This window comes from Pyrus communis, chromosome 2, assembly GCF_041283825.1.
Source record: "Pyrus communis isolate YQ-2024b chromosome 2, ASM4128382v1, whole genome shotgun sequence".
Lineage (NCBI taxonomy): Eukaryota > Viridiplantae > Streptophyta > Magnoliopsida > Rosales > Rosaceae > Pyrus > Pyrus communis.
In genome coordinates, this window is record NC_142566.1 from 25,441,948 (window position 1) to 25,463,610 (window position 21,663).

Below are 21,663 nucleotides of genomic sequence, written 5' to 3' on the forward strand. Positions count from 1 at the left end.
ATTGACAACAAGCAAATTGAAATGATTTTCGTGCTTTTTATTTTATTTTTAATATTCTTTATTTTTAACATTTTTAATAAAACAGGACTGAGAAGCAAAAATAAAATAAATTATCGTAAAAAAATTAATTGTCAAGTCGTACTTCATATTTAGAGTATTTACAAAACAAGAACCGTCAAGATAAACGTAAGTATGCATATAAGAAAACTAATAATGACATTTTGTAAATAGTAAAAATGAGTTTGACGTATGGATGAGAGCGATTGATCATAATCCTTCTCTTGTCGGCAATATTTTCAAATAATTAAATTCGATGGAAGATGGAATTTATAACTCAAGTATACACACCAACAACATTATTTTATTTATATATTCACTTTGCCTTTGGTTAAAAATGGACCCCATGTCAAAATTTTCTTTGATAATGTAGATTTCAGTGGACTTAAACTGATATTGACAACGAGCAAATTAAAATGATTTTCGTGCTCTCTTATCTTTAATATTCTTTCTTTTTTTACATTTTTAATAAAATAGAATCGAGAAGTAAAAATGAAATAAATTACCATAAAAAAAATTAATTGTCAAGGCGTACTTCATGTTTATAGTATTTACAAAGCAAAAATGACCAGGAGGAATGTACGCATGCATATGCATAAACTAATAATGACACTTTGTAAATAGTAAATATAAATTTGACACATGAATATGAGCGATTGATCATAGTACTTCTCTTGTCGGCAATATTTTTAAATGATTAAATTCGATTGAAAATGGAATTTACAACTCCAGTTACACAATTTCTTTCTTCCAATGCTAGAAGCCAAACATGTCAATTTACATATGGCAGGCCAAACATACCTGATTTTCTTTAATTCCTCGATAGGTTCATATATATTTTTATGTGGTCCTATATTATTAATAATGCTATTTGCTACACGGGTGATTTTTTTAATACTAAATGTGGTATTTTTTTTTATATTTTTATTTGTACCCTAAATTGGATATTCTTTGAGAATAATCTGGCGGGTCAGTGTGTGGCATAGATGGTAGATTGTCTGTCCTTCTGTTTGGGTGCCCTTCTCATCTTCTTTTATTTTGAGCGATCACAGTTAAGCCATATCAACATTTTATATTGATTTTTTAATAAAGATAATAAGACAAAAAATAATAAAAATATAAAATATTAATATGGCTTAATCGTGATCGTACAAATAAAAAAGAATGGAAAGAGCATCCAAACTAAAAGGCAGACAATCTACCTCTGTGTGGCATATGCCTAGATAATTGAGAGAAATTCAGGACCGTAGGTTCCAAAACTTGCCTTCCCAAGAGGTTAGCAAAGGCGACATTGAACAAAATTGATGTTTGGCGCCACAAAGCATACACGTGGCAAGCATGCAGATGCATGGTGACACTCTCATGTGATGCGGCCTATAGGGTATGACTCATGAATTTGCATCTTTTCCCAAAGTCTACGAACCAAGAAATTTGAGTACTTAATTTGTACGAAAGAGAAATTGAAGCCTTTGATTTGTACAAGTTTGGCAGCAGAATAAGCTACTAATTAGAATTGTTCAAGTCTAATTCTTAAACTCCGTGCCGCTAGGTTCAACAAGTAGAGTCCGGATTCTCTTTATGAGAATTTTAGGAATTCGTGAATCGTATCCGTTTATCGTACATTGTGCAGTCAAAAATCATTTTAAATATTTTTATTTAAAAATAAACATAAAAAGTACTGATAAAAGTTAATCGTACGATATACGATAAACAAACATAATTTACGAATCTCTGAAATCTTCATCAAAAGATTCCGGGGAGGACCCTGTTGGCAATCAGTATCGCTGTCCATGACACAAGGAAGAAGAAAATGGCACTGGAGATGGAACTTGAATCTCCTCTTATTTGTTTGTTAGCAAACATAAATTGTTTCTTTATGTAATATCTGACATTTTATTTTTTTATATAATTTTAGTGTTAATATTATAAAATATTATGTAAAAAAAATACGATAACAAAAAAATTAAAGAATCTCACTTTAAGAGAAATTTTTTTATAAGAAGGTTAAACTTAAATATAACTATGTAATTAAGACAACAATCACATCAAATAAAATATGCATCAAGTGCGATGAAACCAAAATACATACCACACATATTTTTTCTGCATGTCATCAGCTTGAACGTATCAGAAAAGCTCTTACACTAAATAACTTTATAGATGACGTGATCAAAGTGTCTTTATACAAGATTTTTTTCATTACGAGGTGTTTTAATATCTCTTATCAGCCGCATATATTGCAGTTAACAGCTGAAAGTTGTTTTTGGTAAATTCAAATCCGAAGCGGGTAGTTTCAAGAAGGGAAAAGGATCGTTGCAGGATCATTTTCTTAGGGATCCTAAGAATCATGTGATCGTGACCGTTCATCATACATCATGTGATCAGAAATTATTTTAAAATTTAAAATTTAAAATTAAATATAAATGGTATCTAACGAAAATTGACCGTACAATATACGATAAACAATTACGATCACATAATTCTTAAGATATTCAAGAAAATGATCCGACGAAGATCCTTACACTTCAAGAAGTAATAAAAAGCCAAAAGCAGCTTCCTCCACGAGCCAGCCTTCCAAAAAGTCAGTGAAATACTCAGAAAATTAACAAATTACACCAGAAATTATTATTAGTGTCCTGTCATTATACCATCTCCAATAATATACTTCCAACAAACCCTACTCCATACGTTCAAAATCAAATCATAAGTAATTATCCAGGTCCAAATCAATGACTTAAAACCCATCGTATTATTGACGAATCTTTCACCGTCGGATCAGAAAACTCTAACACTCACAAGTCTTGTAAACAGAAATCCAACGGTGGAAACACGCCAAGACTACATAAAAGTCAAGAGCACAAATTCAGACCACTGCGTGTTGGAAGGGCTAAATCCAAGACTAAACAATATAGTATAGTAAAAAGATAAAACCAATAACCAAGGGATGATGAACCTCTCCGGATCCTCTTTATGAGGATCTTAGATATTCATACATCTTAACTGTTTATCGTATATTGTACGATCAGTTTTCATTAAATACTATTTATATTTAATTTTAAATAATAAAATTTAAATAATTTTTAACCGTATAATGTTCGATGAATAATTAAGATGTAAGAATCCCTAAGATCCTCAATCCTTAAGGAAGAAGGAGAAAATAGCTTTGTTCTTTGTAAGCGATTATATTGATTTCCCCTTAAGTCAATACGATTATTTTCTTTGCCAGAGATTTCCTTTCCCATTGATTTCCAATTCTATGTCCCACAATTTCAAAGACGTCGAGTATGGAGACTGGAATTTCGTAGACTCTCTCTTTATTTTTTTCTCAACAAAAATTCTTGCGTGCTCCAAAAGATCTGGTACAGTTAGATCTTTGTTTGAAAAATTCTAAAAAAATTTTATTGACATCCTAAATTTTTTAATTATGCACTCAAAATTTCTAACTTAAAAAGTAAAAACTCTTACGCATGTTTCCAAATTTTCTAACTTCAGAAAATTAAATACTCTTACGAGAGTATAAAATTAAAATTTTAAAGTGCATATCATAATTTTTACCGTAACGTTCTACTGTAATTTTTTGGCTCAGTTGAGTTCTATGGTGGAGTAGAATGTGCTATTTAAAGGATCTAATATTGTAGTACACTTGATTGTGATAAAACTTTTAGGATGTTAGAAATTTATATAGAGTTAATGGTGTATATTAGAAATTTCCAAACTCAAACGTAAATTAACTGGCACAAGAGAAATTGAAAAAATTCTTATAAATACCAACAGTCGTAACATGCCACAATTCAAACAAGTGATTCACTTTGTAAATTAACCGGCACGAGAAATTGAAAAAATTCTTATAAGTACCGATAATCGTGACATGTCAACTATTCAAACAAGTGAGTCACTTTTTTGAACACATGCCCAAGCAATATGCATTGACCGCAAGCGAGGATTAATGGATCAATGCATGTAGCTTTGGATTTGGGGGGAAGGGTGAGGCGGCATGGCTGTGCCCATAATCCAAAGACTTTCTCCGAAGTTCCCAACAAGGGGGTCTTTTTACCAACTTCCATTTAAACCCAATCTTTCCTGCAGAAGTGATGTAGTTCCCAAACTACCATTACCATACTGTAAAAATTACATACAACAGCCAACTGAGATTTTGCTGACAAAAAATTCAGAAATCCAACCACAGATGAACGAGGAGCACAACACTGTAGAACTAGATAAAATGATAATTTACATTAATAATTGCATTAGCACAAAAGAGAGCATTACATTCCTCATAAGAAAGAGGCATAAGTTTTTACAATGATTTGATAAGAGATGAGTAAGTGGGGATGGTAGTAATTATCCTTAAAACACCATAATTAACAACAGCAAATGAGGGATATGATGATCTTCCGCTGTCCACTTCTTCAACTACACAACAACAAAAGACCAATTCTTTTCTTAATTACCGTCCTTAAAATTTATCTACTTCTCCTTAATCTCATAGATAATCCCCCCAAAAAGACATAGATTCTACTATTCTCCGACAGAACACATCCCACTGCTTCTGTTTCTCCAAAAACACCTGCACAAAACAACGTAATCTTCAAATTCTTCCAACTTGACTTTGGTTTCAAAGTCAAACTCCCACCTTTCTCTCCCCATTCATGCACTGTTCACATATTCTAGAGAGAGAGACCCAAAATATTTAGAGGCCACCGGAATCAAGTACCCCAAATAGAATCGTCATCATAGTAACAAGTTATCAGACAAGTAATCCTTCAATTCACTGAACCAGCTCAGAAACCCACCCAACATCCGGGGCACCGGTACAGTTCGGACCCGGGTCGACCCGGCCCAACGAATTCTCCTCCCTCAGCTTCTCGAACATCCTGGCTCTCAGCCCCCTTCCAGACTCCACCCTCTCCATTGCAGGCTCCTCCTCGCACAAATCCAAATACCCGATTCCGGAACGGACCGGGACCCGGGTTGGCGTTGAAGGCAGGCTGCAGAATCCGGGTCGGAGCATGGACCCGCGTGGAGATCCGAAACCGGAAGAGCACGGAGACCCGAACCCGGAAGATACTGGAGACCCGAATCCGGAAGATCCTCCCAGCTGAACGTTCCAAGAAGAGGGCAAAGACTTGACCTTTCCGAGCTGCAAGTTCCTCAGGGAAGCCACCATTTCGTTTATCGAGCTCGACCCGAGAGACCGGCTCATTGTCCGGCCCATCGGAGACATCGGCGGCGACACATCCGGCGAGTCTTCCGGCGGGGAGGACATGAATGGCATCGTTTTCACGCACGAAGCGGCAGCGGCCTCTATCGCCTGCCTCAGCGGCGACCCGTCATACGACTCGGCCGAGTTGAGCGAGTTGGCTCCTCCTCTGGGGCTCTGCTGAGGCAAAACCCTAAGCTGCTCCGGCGTGTGAGCAAAGAAACAAACCCTCCGCTTGCAGCTGGTGCCGTCCTTGCACGGCTGAGTGCGGTAGCGAGCCGGGTGGAGCCAGCACTCGAAAACCCCGTGCGCGAACTCACACGTGTCGCCCTTCTTGCAATGACCTTTTCGGAAATCGGGGCAGGCCGTACCCGAATAGTGATACTTCCTCGGGTCGCGCCGCCGGGCCTTCTCACCCGGGTGGGCATACGGACACTCGGTCCAGTCATGTGACCTTCCACGTGCGCACCTCCTGACCTTGAAATCGAACATCCTGAAGTGGTCGCAGGAGTAGGCGTCGACCGGCGCGTCGGATTCGCGGCCAGAAATGTCAGAGTCGGAGTCCAGGTCGGTCTCGTTGGACGGCAAGAAGCGCTGGAGCGTCGTTAGTGCTTCGTCGAGATAGTACGGGCTGTTGAAGTCAGCGCCGCTTGCATTGCCGTCGGAGTTAACGGAGACCCCGCTGAGCGGGTACGGGGAGTACATCTCGCCCGTAGGATCGTCCAGCTGAAGCCACGGTGGGACGTGGACCGTTGGATTAGGACGGTGCGGTTCTCCGAGCATCATTTTTTCAGTGGTTTTTTTTGGAGTGTGAATGGCGGTGTTTGGGGGAACATGAGTAAGGTGTGGGTTTATAAACTACCAAAAACCGAGTGGGTTTTTAACCGTGGTTGGGTTAACCAAGCTGTGGGTTAACCGTGGTTGGGTTAAAAATTCTAGGAGCTGCTGCACCAGTTATCACGCGGTTAAAAGAAACGTACGGGGAGTTTCTCGGTCACTGGGCTGTTCGGTTGGGTTCTGACAGCTAGACCTTTGTTCTCCACGTGGCCCGCGCAACCGGCTGAGGTTCATTAGCGTTGATTTCGTTGCCACGTGGATGGTGGTGATTTGAAGGTGAGCTGAATGGGATGAACATGCTGTTTGATGATCATTGGACGGGACATTTTATGGATCAAGATCCTCCCCTGCGTTTAAGAGACTGAGTTTCTGATCAAATCACACAGACTGTTGGATCAAAATCTAACGACTACAATTATTATAATTTTAAAAAAAAAAAATTATTTGTAATCATTTGATCAAATTCAATGAACCGTGTAATTTACGCAAACCTCCTAAGCTCATGAGAAGATCCTGATCCGACACTTTATTACTGCTAGGCCCTTGGAATTCCGATGGCGGTGGAGAGTGTGTGAATCAGAATAAAAGGATTTAAAACAGCAGCATAATGATCCGACAAAAAAAATAAAACAACAGAAAAATAGAGGGAACAAAATAAATTTAAAATAGAAAACTCCGAATAAATTCACAACAAACAAGAAGCTTCTGGATCCTCTTTTTGTGAAAAACTTTTGGATTTTTTTTAAGAGAAATTTTATTAACATTCTAAAAATTTTATTTTACATTGTATTTTTTTTTTAATATAGAAAATTTAGAGTGTAGAATAAGATATTTTTAGTGTTAATAACAATTCTCTTTTTAAAATATATATTGTGTTTTATAAATGGACTTGTTGCTCATAGAAGCATTCTATATAAGGACAGATTTTCAATGTTCTAAACACATAATCTGATATATTAAGTGTCATAAAATAATTGATTGAAACTTAAAAAAAAAAAAAAAAAAAAAAAATCAACTAGTTGTATTACGATATTTGATGTACCGCATTGTACTCCTGAACACCAAAACTAATGATGCAGCACAATCTTTGCTCTCCAACACTCAGAACGTACCATATTAAGAACTCATCTTATAAATTGTTTCCAACAGTATTGGTATAATCAAGATTTAATTATTCCACCAAGTCAACTTTAGTGAAGTTAACATCAATGCGTGAAAAAAATAGTTAGGAGTGATGCTACTCTTAGGTAGTACCCACTACACTAATTTTGGACGTAATGCAGATCCCATTGTTTGCCACCCGAAAGTTTAGGTGAAGAGAAAGCGACCCCATTTTAGGGTCAGGGTTATACTATAAATTTCTTTGGTGACTTATAGAGAGGGTTTCAGCTTCTTTTTTTATTTTTATTTTTTATTTTTTACACAAATCCATGCATAACTCGAACCTAGACCTTAGTGTAGAAATAAGAACGATTCGTCTCAACTCAAACAACCCTAGTAGACAATGCAGATCCCATTGTTCGGTTTGTAGCAATCGAGAGGTATAAAATAGACATTTCATACTTTGTAACGTACGAATTTTACTAATTTGTTTAATTTTATTGTCAATTCCAATGGATAAAACTCTATGTACACTGCTTAAATTACTTCTTTCCGAAATTCTTATGCTTCGTTCTTTGACTAGTAAGATTGTGCTGTGCACCACAAATTTTTTAGCATACTCGAAAGGTCAATTTAATCACGATCAATGTCCCATCCAATTGTCCTGAAAATGATATTTCCCTTGAACAAGGCCAAATATATTTAATAAAAATAAATTTACGTGTTATAATATGAGTGAAATGATAAGTCACGACTCATGTGATTGTGTTATAAATATTGAAAAATTGCTCGATTTTGCTTTTGATCAAATTATTTAAGTCTAATAAAACCCTAAATATTGTTGTTTTCTCTATTGCAGATGTGATTATCTGAGATTAACCAATTAGAGGCATGTGTTCCCCCATTGGGATCCAACCGTTCTGGGCCACAATGTTCTTGTTGAAACGGAGCAGCAGATTTGCGTGTGTGGTCGAGTTTGTGGCTATCCACTTCAGATGAAGCAAAGATCCCCAATGCTTTATGCAATTCGTCTTTTTGCCCTTGTCCATGATAACCAGAGAGGTCGGCAGCTCTTGATGGGGCTCACCTTTTGTGGATATTTTTCCAGAAGTCTATGCTCCTAAAACTAATTATGGGTTTATAATCAAGAACATTAGTTGATTAACTTTTTTTTGTTTTTTTTTTGGTGAATTTGATTTAACTTTCATGAGATGATTAATTGATTAATTTTTTATACAATATCTAACTTATGAAAAAAATGGTTTGTCTCATACAATGGCCGGATTATTTACAATGCTGCATGAAATATAAATTGAACGAGTAAGATTTAAATAAATATATCATACGCTTTTGTTAGCTGTATTTATATTTACATATAAGTGAGATGCAAGAATGGTGAAGCTTCTAATATTCTTTACAATGTTCTTGGAGAAAAACAATAAACAACTATCCAGAAAAAATAAGGACAAAATAAAAGTTGTACATGTTTTAAACGAATCTTCAACACATTTTGTTGGTGGTTAATTCTTAATTATGCTTTATTGGTTTTTCAATTTTTACTGAAAATATGTAATTAGATCTAAAACATAGACAAAACTTGATTTTAAATTTAAAAAGGCCTTGTCAGACAGGTATGCGAGGGTTGTCTATTATTAATTAAAATCACAGAATATAATAGTCATACTCCATATACATATTAGGCACTAATATTTGATGTGTCATATTACGTAATGAGAGAAATTTGCTGATGATACGAATAAAATTGTAATACCACATGCTAGTATATCAGGATAAGGGGTTGACATATAAAATTAGGGATACTAATATCCTTCTCATTTGAATCATTGTATTTTATCCAGACTCTCCTTTTCATTATGTAAATTACTTCATGATCATAGTCATCTACTTTTTTTTGCACGTAACTGAGCTGAGTGAATAGATCACATTTTACTGGCTAAGCAAGTTATAAGTGCGTATTTCATAAAATTTAGTGAAATGCTCTGGCATTTACGATTGCAGCTCGGTTCCTCATGTGTCTGCGCCAATGCTTGCGAAAGCATAAGCACCATTATGTGATTCAAGAAAGAATAAGTTTTATGTTTCTTCGAGTGTAGTGAACGAGGTTCAGGAGGTTGGTGCGAACTGTTGAAGCAATTTCTTTTAGAATCCACTATGTAATTAGTTGTTTGTGCCTTGGTTGTTGTAGAAGTTGGGTCTTTCTATTTCTGTGTGGTGAATTAGTCTATAAAACTGGCTCAGGACTGTGGGTAAGAGTCGTTGGTACATAATTCATAGGAAGCAGTACTAGATAAGTACTTTACTAATCCCAGATAAAACTTCTTTACGATTTACGATGAAGGCGTAATTTTGAATTTAGTTAATTATTTGCCGATGATGTTTAAGTGAGAGTTAGAAATTAAGCGATTCAAATTATTTATAACATTGTAGAATGAAAAAAAAAAAAAATTAATAAAATATTTAAATAAAGAAGATTGTAAATATCTGTCTTACAAGCAATCTGTTTAAAACTGAAAAAATAATAAGAAAATTAATGAAAATGGTTTGAAAATTTTGAGTTTTAACAATAAGGACAAAATAAAAGGTAAAGTGAATAGTAACAAGTTTGACTTTTTAGTATAAAAATGTGGTTTTTTATTAAAGTGAACAGTACTGCGGACATTTAATTAAAACTCTCAAAATAAAATCCTTGGGTTCTTTCAACGTCAAACTTTCTATGGGTTTTGTAATACCTCGTAATTTAATGTTCATTTTCGTGTCAAAATTATAAAATATTATTTTAAAAACATGAAGACCCATAAAGTATATAAATTGTTTTTAACATGTCTCAACCTTAAATAAGGCCATCAAACATATTTGAAATCGTCACCTTATTCTCTTGGATCTGAACCCCATAACAAAACAAATTCAAATTAGATAATATGAAATGATTGGAGATGCGTACAACTGGGGGTAGACGTGGAGGCAACTGAAGGGGATAAGAATGAGGCAGGCATGTGCAATTAAAGGTGCAGCGGTGGAGTAAGGTAAAGGGCAAGTGTGTATATATGTAGAGCAAACTTTAGCCATGCAAAAATATTATAACCCTAGCAAACCTGCTGCTACCGCTGCATGCTCACCGTAATAATACAGGTCATGGGACTCTGGATGCTAGTGCTGTGAGCCTTAGTGACCAACACTTGGCCCTTCTGTTGCGGCACGTAAGGGTTCATCTGTCCACCACAACACAAGCAGAATCAATACTCTCTGATGCAAGGCAGTAGTCTGGACAGGATTGTTTAGTCCTGTTTGATGGTTCTATCAATCTAGGGTTTCCAGCGCATTCTAAAGCAGTACCATCTTTTTGTCCAACATGTGCTCGCATGACTGATCACTGTGCCAAATTATTTAGGTTCTTTTGGGACTTTCTTTAGGGACGACGTTACCCTTTGTTTTTAGGACTCGAGATTTCAAGTACAAAAGTAAATAATCTTCACACACTGAATGATTAACTTCTTCGAATCGTTTGGTTCTTTTGAAACTTGTTAGGGACGATGCCCTTTGATTTTAAAACTTGAGATTTCAATTACTTATATGTAACCAACTGAATTATAAACTCCTCGTTTTGCTAACCGCTTTCCTTTCTCTAGCCTTCTTTTCTTGAGGGCTAAGTATTTGTTAGTCTGATTCTCCCAATTGGGAACTGTGACCTGTCAACAAACATTTGAAATTTAATTAAATACTTAAGGACATGTTTAGAAATATTGTAAAATTATTTGAAGCGTATGCTTCAAATGCTTTTTAAAAGAAACACATAACTATAATTTTATTTTGTCAAATGTAACCAATTATGACGGAGTTGTGCATTAAAAGTTGTTTAATGCGCGTATAGATGACAAATAATATCAAAATTTGAAGTCAACTTATTCATAGACGACAGATTTTAACAATTTTGGTGTTTCTAATTTCTTATCATCAATTAATGATGAGATGATGGTTGTAAACTAACTTATTGAAAAGAGATAAGAGAGTTTGAAACTTGAGACGTATATAAAAGTTCGACATATTATCCATTGAAATATTGAACCAAATATTATTTTAACGTGTTTTTTTATTTTGTTTTCAACATATGGAATTAGCTTGCCAAAATGTTGTGGATAAGGCTGTTTGGGTTGCCAAAAAAGTACTGGTACTAAATTGCAGCGTCACGTGAAATATTGTTGACGTAACAAAGGGTAAGGCCAAAGGAAATCAGAAGGGTGGGATGTGGGACACATGTCCCAAACTTGGGGGGAAGTTTTGGTGTCCCGACAAAACAGAACAAGCTCCCCGTACGAGAAATATCCTAAGCTTCCTCTACAGTCACCGGGATGCCTGTACGTGTGCTCACCCACCACGCGTCCCGATTTCATCTCGGTCGCCGTACACGTGTCCCCGTCCTTTTCCACTTACTCCCGGAAGCGACAAGTAAGGACCCATACCGGCTGCTGTACATACACCTTTGTTCCACGTGGCATCATTTCGCTGCATCTTAGATCTTGAGATTCCCGTGATTTTGACGTTTCTGGATTTTAGCTCCAGTTGACCGCTTTGAGGTTATCGGATAGAAGAGCTCTAATCCTGTGTCTCGCACCTATACCAGCAAGAACAGTCGTTCATCAAGGGCTCAAGATCACGGTATGATCAATGAACTTGATTTGATTATCATACACCGTTTATTTACGTTCATAGGATAAGGTTTAGAGGAACTCAACGTTTGTATTGAAACCCTACTTTCTTTAGGATTTTAAGTCCTTCGTTGCATGCGTGATTTAAGCCGTTCGCTTGTTATTAGAAATGACTTGTCGCGTCACGAGGACTATCATCTATTGGTACCTCTCTAATCATTAGTACAAAAATTTAGGTTTAATTTTGATTAAAAACGAATTTGTATCAAATTATTATGGTTAATTTAATATTAAATTAAGTTTATTTTTTTATTGCAAATAATATTGTATGTTCAAAAATAAAAATGACTTATCATATGAGTAGGTGCGATTGTGAAGACGCTAGTTTTTAAGATTTCAGAATATCTTCTGCTTGTTTCTTTCCTCTCCGGATTAGTAAGCTTTCCCTTTCTAATCTTGGTTTGCAAACTCGAAATTTTAGTTTTGCAATTGTATTTTGTGAAGAATTTTGTTTTTTATTTACTTGGTGATTAAAAATTTATGATTGTTTGTTGACTAACTCTCACTCCACCTTGAGTTTGATATAAAAAAAATTAAACACATCCATTTATTCTTCCTCTTTAATATCAAACTTAAATTTCATTTTCTCGCACTAAAAAATAAGACGATATTTTTGTGTGCTAGAAAACAGTACATAAAGGATAAGTTATGGATAATACTAAAGTGACCATTTAATTCTATATTATAACTATCAATCATGAATTTAATATTAATTATAAATTTATTTTTTATTAATTACACGTTATTTTCTTTACAACTAACATTTGTTTTTATTTGTTGATTTGAGTTACATGGTAATGGTGAACAACATTTGACACGACGTGCAACGACAATGATCTTCACTCAACTCTCGATCGTCTAAATTAGGAAATATTGATTTCTTTCTATTCTTAGAAAATTAATTATATTATAATATGTGAGGTTACAGATTTATAGGGTAGTCTGTCGTTCTCTTTCAACAGAGACTGTTTACTTGCCTTGCAAACAAGATATAAGCACGTGACATTAAGACATTTTGCCACCACTGATATGATATGATATCACTTACTACGTGACATGATTATATTTGTTTTGAATTTTGATATAAAGAAACGTCCTAATGCATGAATATCTATACTATGATACAGAGTAGACTGTAGTTTTACTTCATGTAGTATTAGTCTTGTTAAAATTGATCGTTTAAACTATTGTTTTGATACATTAATTCTCTAAATTATTTGAAATCGACCAATTAGTCTCTTACCATCAGGTTTGATGAAATTTCATATATTTTGCCTTTAAATACTGGCACATGACCAACACGACATTCACTCTTGAAGGTAAAGTCGTGCCAGTATATAATAGCAAAGTGAATGAAATTTCATCAAATATCATGGTGAGGGGTTAATTGGCTAATTTCAAATAGTTCAAGATATTAATTTACTTAAAAACAATTCAGAGATCAATTTCAACTGAAATAATAATGTAGGAGGTCAAACGGTTATATGTCGAAGAACATTGCTTTCACCTATATAATATAACAAGTGTCCTTGGTCGATTATTAGGCAGAGAACAACTGAGAAATTATCGAGGGTGCACGATCTTTGGAATCGGAACTCAAAAAAACAAAATAGAATCAAGAACATCCTTTTCATCAAACAAATAGAATCAAGAACACAACTTGAGTTAATAATCCTCTTTGATTTATTTTAATTTATCGACAATCGAAAATGTTATATTCCTCTTGTTTGTACTATATAAATTACAATTTAAGTTAATGATTAGTATTAACCAACGACATATCTTCTATGCTACTATCTAAATCACTAAAATGACTATCGCGCTCTATTTTTGCTAAAAGAAATTAGTAGTAAATAACCAAAGATAATATCGTAAATCTCACTAACATAATTTCTTCCTTTTTTTGTTTTTGTTTTAAGTAACTACTCAATCATTAATTGACTTTCTGTTTAGATAAATTGATGAAACAATAGCAAAAAAAGAAGCCGGTACAACGGTATTTTTTGGCCATGAATATCTGAGTAAGACGAATAACCCCGTTAATATTTTGATTCGGAACAAAATAATTAGAATTAGTAGATCAACATCATCACAAACATGATATGTGTATTATTTTGGATTAATTGAACCTTGGAACCTGTTAGTTGAGATATATACTTTACATTAGTGGTGGTGGGCACGATCACTGCTCGGAAAGATTTTCAAATCCTCAAGTTTAGATTATTAAGTTGGAGAGTCTTTAGCTTGTGATCGAGTGAAAAGAAAAGCATGCATGCGAATGATAATTGCACTACTGCTGCTGCTGCTAAAGTCTAAAGACCTAAAAGAGGGTTTTGCCAATCTCATCTGGTGCTGCCCAATCAAGTTCTTGGGGTGAGCCTTGGTTCAGTAACCCTAGGGTGATGTACATATTTATATACTTTGCCTTTTCAACTAATGGAGGAGTTGTCGACGTTATTGGGATTTAGAAGATCTTGCTGCCTGTTTAATTGAAAGGGAAAGCACACTGCACGCACTGGCGAAATTAAGAGAAGTAATTTACATATAACGAATTTACAGTTATATGACATTTTGATTCAATAATATGTTGTCATGTGAAAAAAGATTTGCACTTAATAATGTATTATTGAATAAGAAATACCACATGACGATGAACACGTTCTATATAAGTCATGCTCCAAATTAGGAGGAAAGAAGAAATCGTATTCCATACTACAGGGGTAAAGTTGAAAGAAAATATTAATTAACCTGTTAGTTTGATAAGTTTGGTAGAACTTTAGTGTCCCATTAAATTAGTTAAACTGTGGGCACCAGCCAAAAATAAAGAGCTGCAGGTAGGGGGTACCTCCTAAAGTGTATAAGAATTATAAAAGAGAAACCAAGACAAGAATAAAAACGTAGGGAGAACAAATTAACTTGGGAGGTTCATAAGGGTGGAAGCTAAAAAGTTTCTTTCTAACGTAGTTAATTAAGAATTAATTAACTAATAATCACGGGGTAGTTCAACGGTTGGAGACAAAATTCAAATTCGTGGTCCATAGGACACGTTCTGAATTTGATTCCTAGCACTGATGATTTACACGATGATGGCTAAGAGGAGGCTGAAATGTTTTTATGAGTCATTTTAGTATAAAAAAGGATGGACTGCCCGCTAATCCCCTTTCAAAGAAAAAAAAAGGAACTTTAACGAAAATCTTCCGGTATTGATCATTTTAACGAAAAACTACAGTTTTACATTAAAAAGTCAATCCTGGTATTATTCACATTACCCTTTATTTTATCATTATCTTTAAACTTCAAAGTTTTCAAATCCTTTTTATTAGTTTTCCTTAAAAAAAATACTAATTAACTATATGTTTATTTTTAACTATAAAGTGAATGGAAATCAGTCGGCTTGATCTGCTGTTTTCTGATTTTAATAAACAAAATTGCCAACAGAATATTAAACTTAATTTTACAAAAGCAAGAAAAATGCCGAGATGGGTATGACCAAGGTTTCCCTAGGTTGCAGTTACTTGTCTAGAAATGGATTAATTCCACAACTTTGTGCCTAATTATGTTGCTCAAGACCATTGTTAATTTGCTCCCTCATATGATGTGACAAAACACCCACCTAGCTATGTCGACATGGAAGATTTTGATTTACTGATTTATGCACGGACACATCCTCCTAGTTTTGACCATCAACAACTCTTTGCCTACTATGTTCCAAAGCCAAAGATAAAGATAAGAATCCATCAAATTGCTTGGCGTTTTTTAAAACAATAATATTTGATTACTTAAAAGATAAGTAAAATTTATATTTAAAATTATTTGTTATTAATTTATAAAATTTTGTGTTTATAATCAGAATTGTTCATAATATAAACTATTATATAAAGATCATCTTTACAAAAATTCAATTAAAATTAAGATCGTTTAGTCATCAAATTGTATAAAAACAAATTAACAGAATTGATAAAAGCATTACGAACTGTCTATGTATTTGTTAAAATAAATTGACTAAACGGCCTTAGTTTTAATTCATTTTTTGCAGAGATGATCTTTAGTTTACAAAGTGATTCATAATATGAACGGTTCTGATTATAAACCATAAAGTTATGTGATTTGAATACAAAGAGTTTTGATTTGGAGTTTGTACTTGTCCCAAGCTTATTCCTTATGAAATCCAAATTTCCGATGGTAGTCACTAGGACTAATGATTTAGTGATAGTCCTCCAATTTTTTAGGCGGGAGATTTAAGCTCAACTTTCACAAATGATAAAGTTGATACTATATTATGATACTACATTAGCTAATTCATTGTGTTGGGTAATTCGACACCCTCTGAAATTATTTATCCTAAAGAAAATAAATCATGATTCTTGAATTCTCATATTTTACATTATATTGACATAGTACTCGATCATATGCGTCTGTTTGAACACCAATTGCAAATTGGTTTTGAATTGAAATTTGACATTCATATATCCCCACGAATTGATTTCTCTAACAACAAAAAAAATCCACGTAAATTGCATACGGTGGCGAGTGGCAGATTTAGCATGGACCTATTAATTGTCCACGATTTTAACTTCAAAAAACTCATATATGTTGTATATAACACTGTAAACAGTTAAAAAAACTAAATTAGAACTCCTACGCGTACTTCTTCTTCTATTGTTTATCATACATGTCTTCATTTTCCCTATTTGTGTGCGATTCTATTGTGCACACCAAATGCTCAATGAAATATCTCAATTGACAAGCCTTGACAGTCTTCAACATTACTTCACAGTTCATGTAATCACCCTCAATGAGCCTTTACATATCATAGTAGTTGTTCACATATATTGGTGTAAACATTCGACGGATGTTGGTAAGAATCAACTGGTTCCTATTAAGTGTTTGACGAAATAGTCTAATGAAGTTTTTTTTGGATAAATCCATTGACCCAATTATTTGAAAGTTCCGACTCTGCCAAAGATGGTATCTAGGAAATGATTTTTTAATAAAAAGATGAATAATTATAATTTTGGAAGCATTCATAAAGTTTCGCATTTTGTGTCTGCGTCACATAATTCCCAATCCTAACTTGTGAAATTCGTTGATTGTGTTGGTTTCTGCCATGCAAATTCAATGTAATCGATTAATGACCTAACTTTACTTTTTGGACGCACAAGTTTTTCTTGCTATTGCTTGGAAAATCTTGGCACAAGCTACGGGAGCAGTTGAATTGTTTCGATATTTTTATTCCAAGTTATGTGAAATAAAGAATGTAAAAGAGTGAAGAAAAGATGGTTATAGAGATGTAGAGAAAATATACAAGGATATGTAAAAAAAAAAACTAAGAATCAACAACAAAATAATTACTTTAAGTTGTTTTTAATTTCATTCATTATTCTTTATTCCTTCCATTTTTTCCAATCATCCATCTTTATTCATTCATTTCTTCATATTTCAAGCATAAATGTAACAACTAAACTCATTAAAGCCAAAATGGTTATTAAACTGAAAAAAATTTGAGATTCTACCACAAAATCATTGGTAGCATGGAAAGTAGCTCAACTTACTTATAAGCTCATACACGATCCATTTTCTCATCAATGTGAGATTCATTCTCACATACCCCCTCATGCAAACAACACAAATGGGATGATGTCGAGCACATGTGCCAGTTGTGTTTCCCATGCGGGATAACCTGATCTGATACCATGAAAAAGTTGAGGTTCTATTGTAAATAAATTGTCAATATATATGGAGTAGCCCAACTTACTTATAAGCTTATGCAAAATTCTTGTCTCATCTCTCGTTAATTTGAGATTCATTCCCAGGTGAACAAGCCTTCATGATCAATCCAAGAGCATTGTGGGATTGCCAAGTAGGACTGAAGTAGTCTCCTAGCAGCTGTTGCAGCCTGTAGGCCGGTCACAAATTTACCATATCACATAAAGCAAAGGTTAAGGAGAAAGACATTTCGGTGTGTGGTGAGGAGAGATTATTAATGGGGGAAGCTTTGGCAGCTCGTGAGTGTGGTTTGGGCGGCATAAGGGGCTTTCGGAATTTTTATTATGGAAGGTGATTTTGGACCTGGATCCTCTCCGAGGTAAACCCTCGAGATCTTGCTGAGCGAAAAACACGGACCGTTGGATTTTGATCCAACGACTACAAACAAAACGTCCATTTTAAAGTTGTAATAATTGTAGTCGTTGAATCGAAATCCAATAGCCCGTGTTTGTCGCTCAGCAGGATCCTGAGTGTTTGCCTCGAATAGGATCCAGCTCCGGTGATTTTCTTAAAATTGTGGTTGTTTTTAACGATCTTTAACTAACGTGTCTCCTATTGAGCATATTATTAAAGTTTCGAAGAGTTTGCTCACCGCAATCACTGAAGATCTTTTTGCCCATTTCCGCCAACAAGCCAACACTGTTGCTCATAGGTTAGCTGGGTTCAGTCTAAATACTAGCAGTCATTTAGATTAGATTGACCAGCCTCCTTGTTTCATTATTGATCTCCTTGTGGAGGATGTAATGTGACCATTATGTACTGTAACTCTACGCTTTCTTGGGCCTCTCTGTCAATCTACTACTATCGTTTCTCCAAAATAATAATAATAATAATAATAATCTTACAACGAAGATATAGTCCTAATGTATCACTAGTTTAATAGATATTTTTCACGTTTTCAAAATCTAAACTATTTATCAATAATAAACACTTGACACGAAATAAATTGGTGACAAGAGAGATACCCTCATGGTTGAAGGTGATGAAAAAAATTTACCTGCAATGGATCACAAACTTCTTTATATTTATCTCTCTTATCAAGTGAAAAGTAAACATATAATAAAAAGAAAGATTTAATTATTCCCCCATAGGGGAATGTACATATTCCACATTTTGCTAATAACGTATCCTTACCGTATAAACTCCATTATCATAATTACTTAGATTTTTAATCTTTATTTGAAGATTATTCCTATTAAAAAATTACTCGAATCAAAGATTGTTTAGTCATTCAAATGTATTAAATAATGGTTCATCATGAGTATGTTACTTTTTACTTTCCTATCAATTTGTTTTATATATTTGGATGACTAAACGATTTCCGATTCTAATAAATTTAGGGAAAATGAAGATTAAGAAACTGAACAGTTCCAATTATAAAATTTAATGTTAAATATACGTTTTTCGAAAGAGATGAGATGCGTGCATTCCCCAAAGAGAAACACAAGTATTATCCAAGAAGAAGTACACATAATGATATATAACACGTAACTTAACGAAAGTTGTAAGAGCGTCTCTAGATGATATATAACATGTAGCTACTCTTTGGGCCCCTACAACCATTGGTCTCTAAATATATGGGCAAAAGGCTTAAAATAGGTAGAACTAGAAGTACTCAAAATATCTTAATATACAAAAGACTCGTCGGATATCTCAAAAAAATCCTAAGGACCGTATATAAGTTGATTTTGAGTGGGAAAGAAACCAACCGGCTTGGGCACCAACATGAGAATGCTACACAACAACTGCTCTTTTTGTTTCTTTATTGTTTTTTAACCAACCCGCGTTGGAATGCTATACAACAACTTCTCATTTTGGTTGTTTCCTGCATCTTCCTTTTTTTTGAACCGTAGGAAAATCAATGGTAGAGATAACATTTTTGTTTTTATCAATCGCTACAATACTTCAACGAAATAAACAATAATTTTTTTAATATTTTAAGTCTCTACAATAAAAGTTATATTTTAAAGACTTCTTTGCAAACAATATTTTTTTAAGGACTCAAAATATTCTTTTAAAATTTTTAAATGAGTCCTCAGTGTTAATGATTTGGGCGTTCCACATTAGAGATGCTCTAATTGCCGTGAAGTTGGGGACATGGAATTGATATTGGAAAACTGGAAGTGACACTATCAGTCGCACGAGATTCCCAGTCACACTGATACAGACATATGGATAGGTTTAATAACCACCGTCGCATGTCACTGTTAATTTGATAATATCTGTACCAACCAAATTTATACCAATCATACTTTTTATAGCTTCTTCTAGTCTTTGGCATGTAATATGAAGATAAATGCTAGTTAGATTTTTAAAGTAGAACTATTTATTTTCTGTTATCTATTAATTTAATGTTAATTTATATGTAACATTATAAAATATTATGTCAAATGAGGTGACAAATAATTCATAATGAGTTATACTTTTGATAGAATCTCTCTAGCGTTTCTCCTAATTTGTATATGAATTTTATCTTTATATATAAAGTTAACAATCCCTTTTGGAATTACAAGCTTCACTAAAAAAACATTTCGACAAAAATGCCCCCAAAACAAAAAATTTCAAAAGCAACCGAAAATAATGCACAAACAATATTTTCATCATTTTAACATTTTTTTTAATAAATTCTTTTTGTACAATGTTTTTTCTTTATTTCTATATATATATATATATATATATATATATATTAGTATCCCACAATAGACTAGCAATAATGTGATTCAATCAGTTGTTCATTAAATATTATTTTCTCTATTTTTAAACACGTTCAAAACATCTTAAGAGGCGTGTAATGCCGGTTATAGAAAAAGTTTTTTGCACGCGCATAATAATGTGATTAAATTAGTTGTCAAATAATTTTTTATTTTTTTTTGGTTATCTACACTAAGGGGGAGGGGATGTACTTAGCCATACAATTGGCGAGTAATGATATGATTCAATCAGTTGTTTATTAAATATTATTTTCTCTATTCTTAATGTAAATTCAATAGAATGTAGATGAAAATTGAAAGATCGATTTTATTATGTGAATTCAACTGCTTTGATTGGTTTGTGAGGGGTTTTTTTTTTTTTTTTTTAACATATAATATTATCTACACTAAGGGGGAGGGGAGTGGGTTTAGCCTCATAATAGGCTAGCAATAATGTGATTCAATCAATTATTTATTAAATATTATTTTCTCTATACTTAATGTAAATTCAATAGAATGTAGATGAAAATTAAAAAATCAATTTTATTATGTGAATTTAGCTGCTTTGATTGGTTTGTGAGGGGTTTTTTTTAGTACGATCTAAGATTATTCATTTACTTCAAATATTTGACTTTTCTTTTGTCAATTCACGCATATAAATACATTTAAAACATTTAAAACGTGTAAGTTACGCGAGCACGCCGTAATTCAAAAAATACCTTCTGCACAGAAGGCTAGTGTGCTTAAAGTGCGGGTTTCTTTTTGTATGTCACCGATGAAATCACGAAAGTAACAATTGATTGGCATATACCTTGTTTTTTTTATTTTTTATTATTATTAATAACTATGGATGAGTTTGGGTTGATCATTGACGTAACAATAAAGTATTCATGTAAGAATATGAATTGCAAATCACGGAAATAGTTTTTTTTTTTTTTTTAATTAAATTCCGCTGGATTACGGGTTTAAATCTTCCATCTCTCGGTACTGTAGTTTAGAATAAAATATCGTGTATTAAAAAAATTGTGTTCTTTAAAAGTAAGCTAAAAATCATTGTATAAATGCTAATTATAATGGTTTGCATGTGCATGGATACGTATTGGATATGAAACTTGTCAATCGTTAATGTATGTCTGTTCTACTAATGATATTGCATACATTGATCAGCGACCGTCAGTCGTCCATTCAATTAAAGGTACCCAAAGGGCCTTATTATTATTATTTATTTTATTTTATTTATTTATTTATTTTAGTGAACGAGGGCCTTGTTTATTTTAAGTTGAAGAGA

General features: G+C 33.8%; 1 protein-coding gene across 1 annotated transcript; it reads right to left on the reverse strand.

Annotated features, from left to right (window-relative positions):
* Positions 1 to 4,273: 4,273 nt before the first annotated feature.
* On the reverse strand, positions 4,274 to 6,095 carry LOC137748310 (zinc finger CCCH domain-containing protein 20). The gene has a single exon (XM_068488448.2). It carries the CDS (start codon positions 6,041 to 6,043, stop codon positions 4,826 to 4,828), a length of 1,218 nt encoding a protein of 405 aa, XP_068344549.2. The 5' UTR covers positions 6,044 to 6,095; the 3' UTR covers positions 4,274 to 4,825.
* Between the last annotated feature and the right edge of the window lie 15,568 nt (positions 6,096 to 21,663).

Coding starts and splice junctions, on each gene's coding strand:
- LOC137748310 (XM_068488448.2), bottom strand. CDS start 6,043: ATGATGCTCGGAGAACCGCACCGTCCTAATCCAACGGTCCACGTCCCA.